The 13,945-nt window shown below is 52.3% G+C and overlaps 1 protein-coding gene across 1 annotated transcript; it reads right to left on the reverse strand.

The window, feature by feature from the left end:
• Nucleotides 1-424: 424 nt before the first annotated feature.
• Nucleotides 425-7,728, reverse strand: LOC128343757 (collagen alpha-1(III) chain-like). The gene is made up of 3 exons (XM_053293189.1): nucleotides 7,630-7,728; nucleotides 2,280-4,458; nucleotides 425-1,340 (listed from the first exon to the last, which is right to left on the reverse strand). Exons 1-3 carry the CDS (start codon nucleotides 7,726-7,728, stop codon nucleotides 1,309-1,311), a joined length of 2,310 nt encoding a protein of 769 aa, XP_053149164.1. The 3' UTR covers nucleotides 425-1,308.
• Between the last annotated feature and the right edge of the window lie 6,217 nt (nucleotides 7,729-13,945).

Here is a 13,945-nt window from a genome sequence, read left to right on the forward strand (position 1 = left end):
AATGCTGTTGGTAGATGGCCCTGAGAACCAGGGACCGAGAAGGCAAGAAGACTGAACTACTTCTTAAGGCACGAGGGGAGCCTGCGAACAGATTGTACATATCTGGCTACAAAGACAGGAGACGCCAGTGGTGAGGAGGCCCAGCCACTCCCTGACCCAAAGGTGCCGGATGGGACCGTGCAACCACGACCAGCTGGAGAATCCATCATGCTGGGAAAGGTGGCTTTCCACGTTGCCTTCGGGAAGCTGTCCTCTCTCCTCCTCAAGAGGGGAGCCCTGCTGGCTTCCCTCAAGGGGGTGGTGGAAAGGCTCCTGTGGCAGAGGGCGTGCTCTGGGCGTCAGACAGCGGAGGGCAGGAGTGCCCGGTGGCCACTTGCTTGCTGGCCCAGGTAGCGACTGGCGGGCACGAACTCAGACAGGGAGGTTTTAAGAATGAAAAATTTTATTCAACTACAGGTAACGTCACAAAGGCTCTCGGGAAGGTTGCTCACGGACTGCTTCTTGTTGCTGACCCTCTCCAGCCCTTGCCGACACGCAGCAGGCGGTTCACAGGTCCCCGATCAGAAGGTGCAGGCCCGCTTGACAATCCCCCTCTGAGCGTCCTTTCAGAACTGAACTTAATTGGCCAAACCAGAAACGTTCCCCCCACTCCACACAGACAGGAACTTGGCTGCTATAACAAGGGGAGAAGGTTGGCTGGCTCTCTTCCCCCAAGAATTCCCGGTGGATTGCCATCAGTCAAGGAGGTGCGTCCTGCCACTGAACACGCAGCCAGGGTGGGGAGGAAAAAACAACCCTCAGATCCAGCAGACAGACAACCCCCACCACCACCACCGCATCAGTCTTGATCTCCTGGTGCTTCTCTCTATCCTGGAAGCTGCATGGAGGACACCCTAGAGAGGAAAAAGTGCTGATGGTTCATGCACCAGTTTTCTTCAACAAATATACAGATGTTCATTGGGTCAAATCCACCGTTTGGCCACCTGAGAAACTCAAAGCAGGCCAAGAGGAGTGGCCAGACCCCTTTCTTATGGGAAGTGGCCGGAGCCTGGGCATCAGCAGCCAAGGCGGCCTTGATGGGCTGAAGCGGCCAAGAGGTCAAGGCTAGTCTGCTGCCGCACGGACCGGGTTCCTTGCGTTGCCCTGTGGTGGGCCGGGAGGGCGGGAGCTGCTAGTCGTGCGAGTCGCTGTGGTGGGTCCTTCCAGCGGCAAGGAAGTCCTGGGGCCGGCAGCTGCTGAGTGAGAGGACACAGCAAGCGTCTCCCGGGGTCCCGAGCAGTGCTCTGCTGGACCCGGCCCTCCAGCTCCTCAGTGGTGGCTCTGCTCAGCTTGGCGGCTCGCTGCAAGACAAGTGAGAGCTCTCAGCAGGAGTGGGACACCAGGGGCCCGAAGCCAGAGGGCGGCAGTCCCCGTGTGGCTGCTCTGCCCCCAGGAAGCTTTTCCGCCACGGCCCTCCCCAGGGCATTTTCCTGGCGCATCTGGGGAGCTAATGAACCCCACAGCAAAGGGGAGAGGATGGAGCGGTGCCAGTGAGCCAGCCTGCACCTGGCAGACAAGCAGCCCCAACAGCACTTTGGGGGGAGAGGCATTAAATGCAGAAGGTCCCAGGAATCATCCTTGTAGCATCTCAGGGAGAAGAACTGGAAAAGACCCACCCTGGGCCCTTGAGAGCGGCTGCCAGTCAGTGTAGACCACTCTGAGCCAGATGGGCCAATGGACTAACTCTGTGTCCGATGGCCATCACCCCCAAATTAAGCCTCTCCGGCAGTGGGGCAGGGGAAGCGCTTGCTCTGCCCGAGATCCTGGAGAGCTGTTGCTGCTGCTCTCAGCCAAAAGCCTGAGGCTGGATAGGGACCTCTGGCCTGACTCTGCCCGAGGCAGCTTCCTACGGCTGCAAGCCGACTCCTCCGAGGCTGCAAAGGAGAGGATCTTCAGTTTGTTCCTTACACTTTGCAGGCCTCTTCACTTCTTGCCGCTCTCGGCTTTTATGCTTAAAGCCTCAAGTTTGCAAGTGTGACAGAACATCTAACACCAAAAAGCTGCAGCCAGATGCCAGACTTGCCAGCACGAAGGTTTGCCAAAGACCAAAGCGCTTGGGGCATGTATTCCTTGCCAGAGTCACCCCATGTTTTTAAAACAATGTTATTCTCAAAACTGGACTCGGTGAGAAATTCCTTCCCACGAGCAGTGAGAAGAGCACCTGGCATTCTGGGCTTCCTGACACAGCCCACCAAGGCCTTATGGGAAGGAGTCCCCAGCACTAGGGAAGGAGGCCTTACCTGCACTCTGCCTGCTGAAATCGGGGTGAGAAGCAGGCCTCAGAGGGCGCCGCCTGCGGGCCTGGAAGTAGTTGGCCACATATTGGCCACGCCTGGCAGGAGGGATGTATTTTCTCAGGCCTGGGTTTAGCTTGGGTACTGTCAGCTGTGGGAATCGCTTTATGATCTCCTTCAAGAGCTTGACTTTGTCTTCTGCAAAGAGCATCCCGCCAGTGTTCTGGCTGCTCATTTTGGTAGTCACGGACTTGAGGCGAGGGTTGATGCTGCCAAGGACCTGGATGCGGCGGTGCAGGGTCAGCCTCTGGTTGATGCTGCCAATGTAGCTGACCAGGCGCCGGGCCCACTCGCGCAGCTCCATTGGGTCCAGCTGCTGCTCCCCCTCCATCGCTTCCTCCGCCATCTCATAGATCGTCAAGGCTGGCGCCAGCATGTCCAACACCTCCTCCTGGATCCGGCCAAAAGTGTGGGTTGCAGAGGAGAACTCAGCGACCTGTTGCTTGTTGAGCAAGTTCAGGATGTCGGTGTTGAGGCAAGGGGTCTCAGAGCTTCTGTCAGGCAGAGTGGGGCGGGGGCAGGAAGACAGGTACTGCTCCCGCACCCTCTTTTGCATGACGCACCGTGACTTCATCCACCATTCCACCACGGCCTCACAGGGCGTCCACTGCTTTGGGGTGTCAGCAGGGGCATCTGTGGGGCTGCCAGATGCCTCATTGGCTGGGGAACTGTCCCTCCTGGGAACAAACGCTCCCTCCGCCGCCTCCTCCTCCTCTGCTCCCTGTTCATAGAGGCCTGGATCTCCTCTGCCTTCATCTGGATCCTCTACTGCACCATGCTTGGTGCGGCTGCCCCAGTCTCGTTGATCTCCATTCGAATTCGGCTCTCTGTCTGCCTTTCTGGGGCTGCCCCAGCCGCTTCCCCTCAGATTTTCCTGGCTCTGCTCCCAGACAGGAGAATTGTGGCTAGTGAGGGCAGTGTAGCGTTCCTGCTTGGGTCTGCCCCTCCTCTCCTGGCTTCCGGTGGGGCTCCTCTGTCTCCAAGCTCCATCGGGGCTTGGATCCACTCTTCCCCTCCCCTCAGGACCCCTCCACCTGTCTCCGTCCCTGGCAGGATTTGCCTGGAATGGCTTCCTGAGAGGCTGGCCCTGGCTGCCCGAGGGCTCCCCTCTGGGCTCTCTCTGGGGGTGTCCCCAGCCCCTGTTCTCACCACTGGGGCTCCTTTCCCACCTCTTGGGCCTCTCCCGCCTGCTGGGGCCGGGGTGCTCCCCTCCCCTACTCTCAGGGCTGCCCCACTCACTTACCCCAGGGTCTGGCTGGAATGGCTCCCTGCCAGGTGGGCTCCAGCTCTCGGAGTGACTCTGCCTGGTCTCCTTCAGGGGGCTGCCCCAACGGCTTCTCCGTCTCCCGGGGCCCGCCACACCCCCAGCCCCTTTTGAGCTCCTGCCCCTGCTGCCGGTGGCCCCCAAGTACCCCCGCCTGGCCTCCTTCGGGGGGCTGCCCTCCCACTGGGGCTCCTGCCTGTCCCACGCCTCTCCCCTGGGGAGGGCCCTAGGCTGGTCCTCTGCCCCGGGAGGGCTGCCCTGCCTTCTCCATCGGCTGCCGTCCGGCGGGGGGCTCCACTGCCTCTCGGGGGGCTCCCAGGCCCCTCCCCTCTGCTGCTCCCTGGGGGGGGCGCCCCCCCACCCCCGAGGGGGCCCCGGCTCGGCCTCCTCCCAAGCGGGGTCCCCCCACTCGGGCGGAGGCATCTCGGCGCTTTCCAGCTCGCCCTGCCCCGGCGGCCGCCACAGCCCCTCGAGGAGCGAGGGCAGGCGAGGCCCCGGCGGCGCCCAAGCTCCGCCGCCGCCCTGAGGCTCCCCCCAAGCAGAGCCCTCCCAAAAGCTCTCTCCGCCCGGGAAGGGCCCGGGACGCCGGCGCTTCCGCGGGCGAAGAGCCCCGCGCGACTCTGGAGCCCGAGACATGAGCGGCCTCGGGAGCGCTTGGGCCTGCACGCGGAGGGCAGACGCAGCGGCAGCAGGAGGATGAGCTTCGCGGCAGGAAGTAGGCCGCACCGACTTCCGGCCGCTTACCACGGGAGCCCCGCCCACTTCCGGATTGGCGGGGGGGAGAGGCGAACCATCGACTGAGTGCCTAGAGAGGCCCTCCCTGGTCGTCGGCCTTTCAGGCTTCCAGACACCGTCCTCCCGCTGCCGGAGGAGCCTCAAACCTGGGTCTCCGGATGTTGAGGCACTACAACCCCCACAACCCCCAGCCCCTTGTGGCTGGGCATGATGGGAGTTGTAGTCTGACGACCTCTGGGAACCCAGGCTTAGGAACCATTCTAAGAATATTTTGTTTATTTTTATTTTATTTTCACACTTATATCCCGCTTCTCCCCACAGGACCGCAGAGCGGCGTACATGCTTATTTTTATCCTCACAACAACCCTGTGAGTTAGGTTAGGCTGAGAGATACATTCTTTTAAATTTATTTGACATATTTTTAGACTGCATACAACGGAAGTCTCTGGGCAGTTTACAACACAGTAAAAACAGAAAACGTAAAACATTCGTTAAAACAAAAGGGCAACAAAAAAAAAAGGTAAAAACGTAACAACAATTTAAAAATATTTTAAATAATATTTTTAAACAGTATTAAAACTATAAATTTAAAAGCCTGGCTGAACAGATGCATCAGAGTCACCCGGTGAGTTTCATGTGGATTCAAACTCAGGCCTCTGACCATTCTGACCACTACGCTATGCTGCCTCTCATTAGTGAGTCATATATTATTTTTATTATTTATGTATTTATATATCTTTTTAACATGTATATCCTGCTCTTCCTCTGAGGAGCTCAGAGCGGTGTACATGGTTTTGTTTATCCTCACAACAACCCTGTGAGGTAGGTGAGGCGGAGAGATACATGACTGGCCCAGAGTCACCCAGTTAATTTCGTGGTTGAATGGGAATTTGAACTCGGGTCTTCCCAATCCTAGTCCAGCACTCTAACCATTATGCTGTGTTAGCGAATCAGAATAAAAGGCTCCGTCTGTAGGCTCTGCCTGTCTTCATCCTTGTGACCATGTGCTAGCTGAGAACAATTTGTTATGGGGCGGCTAACTAATAAAGCTTATTTATTAATTATTAGTAGTAGTAGTGTAGCAGCATTTAGTCTCGGAAACGACTCTCCTGTGTGATTTTATCGAAGAGCTCGAAGCCAGCGGGGGGACAGGCCTCTGCTGCTGATGTTAAACAACAGCCCCACAGGCAGCAGTGAGCACTTGAGTGGTAGGTGGGTGGATACAGCGCACAGGATACTAGTGAACCTCCATGTTCGGAGACAGTCTACCTCTGAGTATTGGCCCCACTGCTGGGGACAAATAAGGGGGAGGGGGTGAGCTTTCGGGGGCTTCTGCCTCTTGGAGGCAGAACACAGGACTGGATGGACAGGGGAGCAGCGACGGCCCCGTCCAGCAGAAGGTTTCCCAGCTCTGAACATGCCTGGGGAAGGCAATGCTCTCTTGAGCAGAACCTGTCCTAGGCAGTCGTGTCCAGAGTTCCCCAGGCGCCTGGGAATTCGTTTTAACTGCTTTTCCCTACATGAGGCTCATACAGCAGCACAACAACAACACCCAAAACCTGATCAATGGAGGTGAGGGGGAGAAATAGACCCTCGAGGCCAGAGCGACACCTTGCAGCCGTGGATTATTCTGGCAAAGTTTTGGGACGTGGGTTGGCAGTTTGGTGGTGCTGGAGGGCGGTGAGTCTTGTGAGTCCGGCTAAACGACCCGACCCCAAATTACATTGTTCCAAGTGAGGTCTGACCACTGGAACAGTGATTTCTCTCAGTCCAGATGCAATGCTCTGCTAACACAGCCTGAGATTGTGTTAGCCTTTTTAGCAGCTGCATCACACTGCCGGCTCACGCTCAGCTCGTTTTGAAACTCAGGAGAGCTGCTGCCAGTCAGGGCAGACAATGCTGTGCTAGAGGGCCCGAGGGCCAGACTCAGGCTAACAGCTTTCTCTCTTGGGTCTCTAGAACGGTTCCCAGTTCATGAAACATACTGCCAAGAGCCAGAGAGTGATGATGCAGGAAGACTTTAACCAAGCCCTGTCCTGGAGCAATGTCGAGGATCCAAGCACTTATTTGTTTGTTCTGTTTATATTCCGCTCTTCTTTCAAGCAGCCCAGAGCAGAGTACAGGGTTAACCCTGTGAGGCAGTTTAGACTAAGAGAAATACAGGTAGTTAGAACAGAAGAGCAGCCCTGCTGCATCAGGCCGAAGGAGGCCCATCTAGTCAGGCATCCTGTTTCATACCGTGGCCCACCTGATGTTGTTGGCAGGCGTTGAAAGGGGCATGCCCTCCCTCCTGCTGTTGCTCCCCTGCAACTGGTACTCAGAGGCATCCTGCCTCGGAGGCTATTTTTCTAAACTAAGTCATCTTTTTTCTAAGTTAAATAGCCCCAGGTGAGCCTCATAAGGAAGGTTCTCCAGAACCCTTGGTTGAGCATCTTGGTTGCCCTCTTCTGCACCTTTCCCAGTTCTACAATGTCCAGGGGCGTAGCAAGGTTGGAGGGGGCCCAGAGACAAGATTTTAAAATGGGCCCCTCGCTGATATACACACACAAACACATTTCACGATCTAGTTTTTTTTTACTCTCTGCTCCTGCCGATCTCCAAGAGACTCAACATAATTCATAGGGGGTGCAACATGGGTGGGTGGGGAGTCATGTGATGTGCCTCTGGGGGGGCCCTTGAGGCAGTGGGGCCCCAAGACGACTGCCTCCCCTTGCCTAATGGTAGTTACGCCCCCGACAATGTCCCTTTTTAGATGTGGTGACCAGAATTGTACGCAGTACTCCAGGTGTGGCCGCACCATAGATTTGTATAAGGGCATTATAATAATTAGCCGTTTTCTTTCCAATCCCCTTCCTACTGATCCCTAGCATGGAATTGGCCTTTTTTACAGCTGCCGCACATTGAGTCGACACTTTCAACGAGCTGTCCACCAAGACCCCAAGATCCCTCTCCTGGTCTGTCACCGACAGAACCTGGTCATCCTCTTCTTCTCTTGCCTTCAACTATTCCCAACATTATAGACTTCTCAAGGGAGCTGGATCTCTGTTTTCATGTCCTGAATAGTAGACAGTATGATTTCCTGACTGAAAGTGTCGTATTCCAGTCCTTTGTAATTCACTGATGCCCAAGATGTCAATCTGTAGTTGATTCATTTCACCTGTCACTGTGTCCTAGTTTTCCCTTATTCATGCTTCTTATGTTCCACATTCCCATTGTAATTCTGTCTTTGCAGCTTCGGATTTTCTTTTCCCTCATGGCAATATCAGCCACTAGACATCCAAAAAGCTTTAATCTAACCGGGTCATGAACACCACCGGTCCTCTGAGAGATCCTCAGCTCTTCCTCAGTACCATGCGACTTGAGGGGCCCGTCATCCGGCACGACATCGACAATCATTCTATCTTGTCTATCCATGTGGTTTTCTTGGTAAAACACAGGAGTGGTTTACCATTGCCTCCTCCCGCGCAGTATGAGATGATGCCTTTGTCATTGTCACTGAAGTGATCGTCCACCTCCAGCACCTTCCTATATTGCTGCTGCCCAATATAGGTACCTGATTGCTTTGGCTGGATTGCTTTGACCTTTGCACTTTGGGTGACCCTACTGGGAGTATACCTCCCGGCGTACTTTGCTTATCCCTCCCAGGAATTGCCCCCCACCAAGTCCTGCTATGCTGCCTCATCATGGTGGGGGGTGTGTGTGTGTTCCTGGGAGGGATATAGAGCGAGGATGTCGCATATCCGGCATAAAGAAGTTGCTGGTTTGGGGGGGTTACTTTTTGCAGTACTGCTCCCCCTGCTGTGTACGTTTCGAATGTGACTTGCCTGAATGGAGGCATTTTGCTGCTGTTGAGCAGCTAGCCTAGAAAGCACCCAGGACAGAGAGAGCAGCACACAGCAGTCTGACAGGGTTTGCGCAATAAAATATCTTTATTTGCAAATATCCTGGGCAAGAATGCATCCTCGGTGTCTTGGGACCAGAGGAAGAGGGTAAACTTTGGCTTGCAGGCCGGTGCTGCAAATAAACTCAATATGTTATACGATAAGATATGATACAAGTACAGGTACACAGAGAGAGTTTCCCCTCTCCCTAAGAACAATGCCCTTCTTCCTGCTGCCCCCCGCCCACACACACACTGAAAGGGATTTTTGAGCATATATGCTATATATCTTGAAGAGTTTGTGGGTGTGTTTGTGCAAAATAAAGTTATACTTCCTGATTACCTACCAATTCTTGGTGCTGCAAATAACATCAATACAATATATGATAGGATAGGATACGAGTATTTTGGTGCACGTGCAGAGAGCTTTCCCACTCCCTGAGAAAATAATGTCTCACACACACACACACACCCCAAAAGGTTTTTGAGCATTTCTATAATATCTTTTGAAGAGTTTGTGGGTATGTTTGTGTGCAAGGAAGTAATACTTCCCGATTCAGCAGAGTCACACTCCCTCTGTCGAGAGCCAATTGAGGATCATCCATCAGGCCGACCAAGGCAGTCTCAACCTATAGCCCACTCGGAAGCCAGTTGGAAATGGGTCTCGATAATCCGTTTCCTCCAAGACTGTCTGGAGCTGAGAGGCCATGACCTTCTCAATCACTTTGCCCAACCATGGGAGATTAGAGAGGGGCCTAAATTTGCCAAACTCTGAGGGGTCCAATTTAGCTTTTTTCAAATGTGGTCAATGATAGCCTCCTTAAGACAAGGGTCTGTTTGCCAGACCCTTCCCAACAATTTGATTGTTAGATAAAAGAAGCCAAGTTGGGCAGGAGTCAAGAGAAGAGGTGGTAAGGCACACAGTCCGAAACAGCCTGTCCACATCCTCAGGAGTCACAAACTGAAAGCGATCCAGTCTGACCACATAAGAGGAGTTGCTGGATACCTCCATAACAGATTCTGCCCTAATGGTAGAATCCGGTTCGGCTTGATCACGAAAGATTTTGTCTGTGGAAAAAATCATTAAAAGCGTCACAGTAGGGATGGGCCCAGACCGGTCCGGAGGCCATTGTAAAGGCCTCCAGACCGGTCCGGACCTGGGTGGTTCGGTTCGGGGGTGGGGGGTAGCTTTAAGAGTGGCGTTTACTTATCCCTCCCGCCGCTTTCCCGCTCTGGCGCCGTAATGTTACGAGTAATTGGGGCGGTTTAATGTTACGAGTAATTGGGGCGGTCAGAGACATGAAGCGCGCGCATGTTGTGCACGCGCACAAAGGACTACTGGGAGTTTTTTTAGAGCAACATCGGGGAAGGGGCAGCAGGGAGGTATCCTGCCGCTCCAATTACTTGTAACATTACGGCGCCAGAGTGGGAAAGCGGCGGGAGGGGTAAGTAAACCCTCCCACCGCTCTTAAAGCTACCCCCCACCCCAGTGCTGGACCGCAGTGTGGCGGTTCGGTGCACACCCCTACGTCACAGTGGGTAACCGATGGTTCCAAATTCGGATTAAAGGTTGAGGGGGCTCGTATTAGCCCTCTCACAACCCTAGACAACTCTGCTGGACGTTAACTTGTGGATGCAATGGGAGAAGGCAGAAAGTAATTGCTTCTTTGCTGCACGTATTGCCAGAGCATAGATCTTCACATGTGCTCTATGATGAATTCATGGTGGACGGGTCTATCTGTTGTGGGGAAATCCTCTGGAACCTTGCCCTCCTGTTTAATTCAGCCCCTTGCAATCATCCTCCCATCAAATTGGCAGAGAATGGGGCGCCTAACCGAACTAAAGAGGATTAGACAAGCTTCCCGCAATAGATCCCGTTGCCTGACGGAGCAATTCCCTTTTTACAAGTCAACACAATGAGGGTGTGTGCTCAAATTAGCTTTCATTCATGATCATGAAGGCAGAGTACAAGCCAGAAGTCGGACAAGCACTCCACACTCAGGGAACGCAGCTGCCAGTTTATGTCGGTAAAAATAAGCAAGCAAATCGGTAAATCTATCAATACATGTCATTTGTGATTAAACATATGCTTGCCTCTGGTGCCAATTAGAGCCTTGGACATGAGTTCCTGTTTGGCCTTTCCGCTGACTCTACTCCTTAGCAGCTATTTTTCTTTCTGCTGAGTGGGGAATTTGTCCCATGACCCTGATTACATATATTGTCTCCTGCCAGCTCTTGTGTTTTTGCCTCTTGGCCAATGGGCCTCACATCCTTGACTCGAACCATTTCATGCTGGCCTACTGGGTTTACATGCTGTTTAGGAGCCTGAACCAAACTTTTATACACCTATTTTGGGGCCTGGATCAAACATTTCTTTATCATATCAATGGCTATTAGTCTGGTGGCTGTGGGCCACCTCCAGCCTCAGAGGCAGGATGCCTTTGAGTACCAGTTGCAGGGGAGCAACCGCAGGAGAGGGGGCAGGCACATACCTCTTGCCTGTGGGCTCCCCAGAGGCATCTGGTGGGCCACTGTGTGAAACAGGATGCTGGACTAAATGGGCTTCCTTGGGCCTGATCCAGCAGCAGGGCTGCTCTGATGTTCTCATGACCAGGCTGTGCCCTGTGCTGGGCTCCTTGCAAAAGACAGGCTCTAATGAAAAGACACCAGTGGGATATTTAGCAATGGAACCATTGCAGAAAGTCAGAAAGTCATCCAATCCGTTAGGGGCCTTGGGGACAAGAAGTAATGAGGATCTGTCATGTAGGGGCAGAAGGAAGGAAGGGAGGGAGGAAGCCCCTGTTTCTGCACTCCAACATGCCTTTGCTGCCATCGACGGATGGCGAGAGCACAGAACACCATCTGTGTTTTGGAAACTGCAGCTGTCAACAAACAATGATCTTGTTTGATCGGCTTGATTGGGTGTTATCATTAAGATTTGAATCTGTGTCTGTCTGTTTGCCAGTCGAGTAGTGATGAAACTTGATGAAACAAGTTAGAAGGAGGAAGGCTGTATCCTGTGGAACTGTGTTACATTTAGCATGTCACTTTGCCTAGAAGAGGTTCACTGCCAGGTTAGGAAATCTCCGGTGGAAGGCCGAGAGGGTATTGGCAATCTGGGACAAGAAAAGAAACAGTGGAAGGAAGTGATGAGGAGAACAGCCTGCTTGAAAAAAGGCAGGAGGAAAAACAGGGCGTGGTTATGATGTACAAATGTCCCTGATACATACTGTCTGCAAAAGCCGGGGTGTTAATGTGGCCACTGTTGCCACACCGTCACAAGCAAGCAACCCCGCTTCTCAGTCGTGTATTACACCCTGTAAATAAACGTCTGTCGTTCAACTAAATCAGAAATCGGTGTGCAACTCCACGCCGATCAGCCCACCACATCACCTCCGTGATAGAAAGACCAGGCCAGGAAGTTCTGAATGTAAATACAGTGGTTATAGATGCTGGCAGCGAAAGAGAGATGGAAATAAACGCCTTCTGCAGTCATCGGAATGCTGCACAGAAACACACACACACATTTCAAACCCAGTGTCCATCGCTCAACCTCTTCCGGGTGACTTTTGGGGGTCACCCTCTCGCCCTTGCCTACTTTGCAGGGTTGTGGTGAGGAGGAAAACACAGAATAAAACCCTCCATGTCCAGGACAAATGTGAGAGATAAAGCGAGCAGGCACTGCGCGCAGCATCATTGCAGGACACCAAGATGCCTGAACCAAAGACTGCCTATTTTGCAACAACCGGAGATTATTATAGACTGCTGTGAATTTATTTATTTTTAAAGCTGAACATTGCTGAGGCAGCCCAGCGGCATACTGAGAACCTTGGTGGTGGTGGGGGAGGAGGAGGAGGAGGAGGAGGAGGAGGAGGAGGAAGAAGAAGAGGAGGAGGAGAATGAGCCCCAGTCCTTGCCAGCACTGCACTGGATGGGTACAATGGGGCTACAACCAGCCTTCCCAACAGGCAACAAAGCCACTGCTACCATCATAAAGAGGGGGTGTGGGTGGTGCGTGGTGGGCTGAGCCTCCTCACTCTAGGGCAGGATGGACAGGGCCAGCCATCGTGGAGAGGGGGACAACGGGGATGTTTTGGGACCAGGTGAGTGGGGTTTGCAATACCATTCCCTGTGAAACATAGGAACATAGGAAGCTGCCACATACTGAGTCAGACCCTTGCTCCATCTAGCTCAGTACTGGCTGTCACCACATCTTGTGGCAGAGAATTCCACAAGTGGATGATGCGTTGCGTGAAAAAGTACCTCCATTTGCTGGTCCTAGATTTCCCGGCAATCAGTTTCATGGGATGGCCCCTGGTTCTAGTGTTATGAGAGAGGGAGAAGAATTCCTCTCTCTCCACTTGCTCCACACCATGCATATGATTTTATAGACCACACCGCCCATTGAGATCATCTGGAGAGGTTCGTCTGCAGTTGCTTGTCTGGTGGCTGCTTGGGGACAGGCCTTCTTCATAGCTGCCCCGAGGTTTTGGAACGCACTCCCTGCTGAAATAAGAGTCTCCCCATCTCTCGCAACTTTTTAAAAAGGCAGTCAAGACAATTTGTTCACCCTGGCTTTTAATTAGATAAAATATTTTTTAATTACATTAGATGTTTTAATTGTGTTTTTAACAGTTTTAACATTTTAAATTTTAATTGTTGTGATGTTTTGATCTTTTTATCTGTTTTTGTTGTTTGTTGTGAACTGCCCGGAGACTTGCGTTTTGAGTGATATATACATGTTTTAAACAAATAAATAAATAATGGCTTAGGATCAAGGACTACCTGCGCCCACAAAGCTCTGCCCGCCTGGCCTGTGAGATCATGTAGAGGGGCTCTCCTGTGTGTCCTGCCACCTTCTGAAGTACGACTGTCAGTGATGGATGGGCGAGCCTTCTCAGTGGTGGCCCTGGCTCCCCAGAACTCCCTGCCACTTGATCTTAGTCTTGCGCTTCCCTGTTGGTTTTTAAATTAATGTTAAAGATTTCTTTTATTCTTCTTTTTATTCTTTTATTATGAAAAGAAAGCTGAAAGGGAAAATCAGGAGAGTCACTTCGCTCCAGAGTGCATGGAGTTTACTCAAAACCACAATACTAGAAGCCCAGTTAGATTGTATACCCCAAAGGAGGAAAGGTACCACTAAGTCCAGGAGGATGCCAGCATGGCTAACGGGTAATGTCAAGGAAGCCATAAAAGGGAAGGAGACTTCCTTCCGAAATTGGAAGGCCTGTCCAAATGAAGAGAACAGAAAGGAACAGAAACTCTGGCAAAAGAAATGCAAGGTGACAATAAGGGAGGCAAAAGGAGAGCTTGAGGAACATTTAGCCAACAGTATCAAGGGGAATAACAAAAACTTCTTTAAAGTTTTTATCAGAAGAAGAAGAAGTTCTTTAAACTTCTTATCAGAAGCAGGAAACCTGCCAGGGAGGCGGTTGGACTTGGACCATTAGACAATGAGGGAGTGAAAGGGATTATTAAGGAGGATATAGAGGTTGCAGAGAAACTAAATGAGTTCTTTGCATTTGTCTTCACGGCAGAGGATACTGAGCATATACCTGTTCCTGAACCAGGCTTTTCGGGGATGGAGGCTAAAGAACTGAGTCAGATAGAAGTGAGAAGAGATGATGTTCTAAACTGTCTGGAAAAACTGAAAACGAACAAATCACCAGGGCCGGATAGCATCCATCCAAGAGTCCTCAAAGAACTCAGATGTGAAATTGCCAACCTCCTTGC

Source organism: Hemicordylus capensis, chromosome 2 (genome assembly GCF_027244095.1).
Source record: "Hemicordylus capensis ecotype Gifberg chromosome 2, rHemCap1.1.pri, whole genome shotgun sequence".
Taxonomy (NCBI): Eukaryota; Metazoa; Chordata; class Lepidosauria; order Squamata; family Cordylidae; genus Hemicordylus; species Hemicordylus capensis.

What these genes read in the sequence shown, in the direction of transcription:
- LOC128343757 (XM_053293189.1), bottom strand. Translation starts at nt 7,728, where the DNA reads ATGATTGTCGATGTCGTGCCGGATGACGGGCCCCTCAAGTCGCATGGT. An exon ending in CCGGTGGTGTTCATGACCCG is followed by an intron (nt 4,459 to 7,629) that starts GTTAGATTAAAG and finishes CTCCTCCGGCAG; the next exon opens with CGGGAGGACGGTGTCTGGAA. An exon ending in TTTCAGCAGGCAGAGTGCAG is followed by an intron (nt 1,341 to 2,279) that starts GTAAGGCCTCCT and finishes CTTGTCTTGCAG; the next exon opens with CGAGCCGCCAAGCTGAGCAG.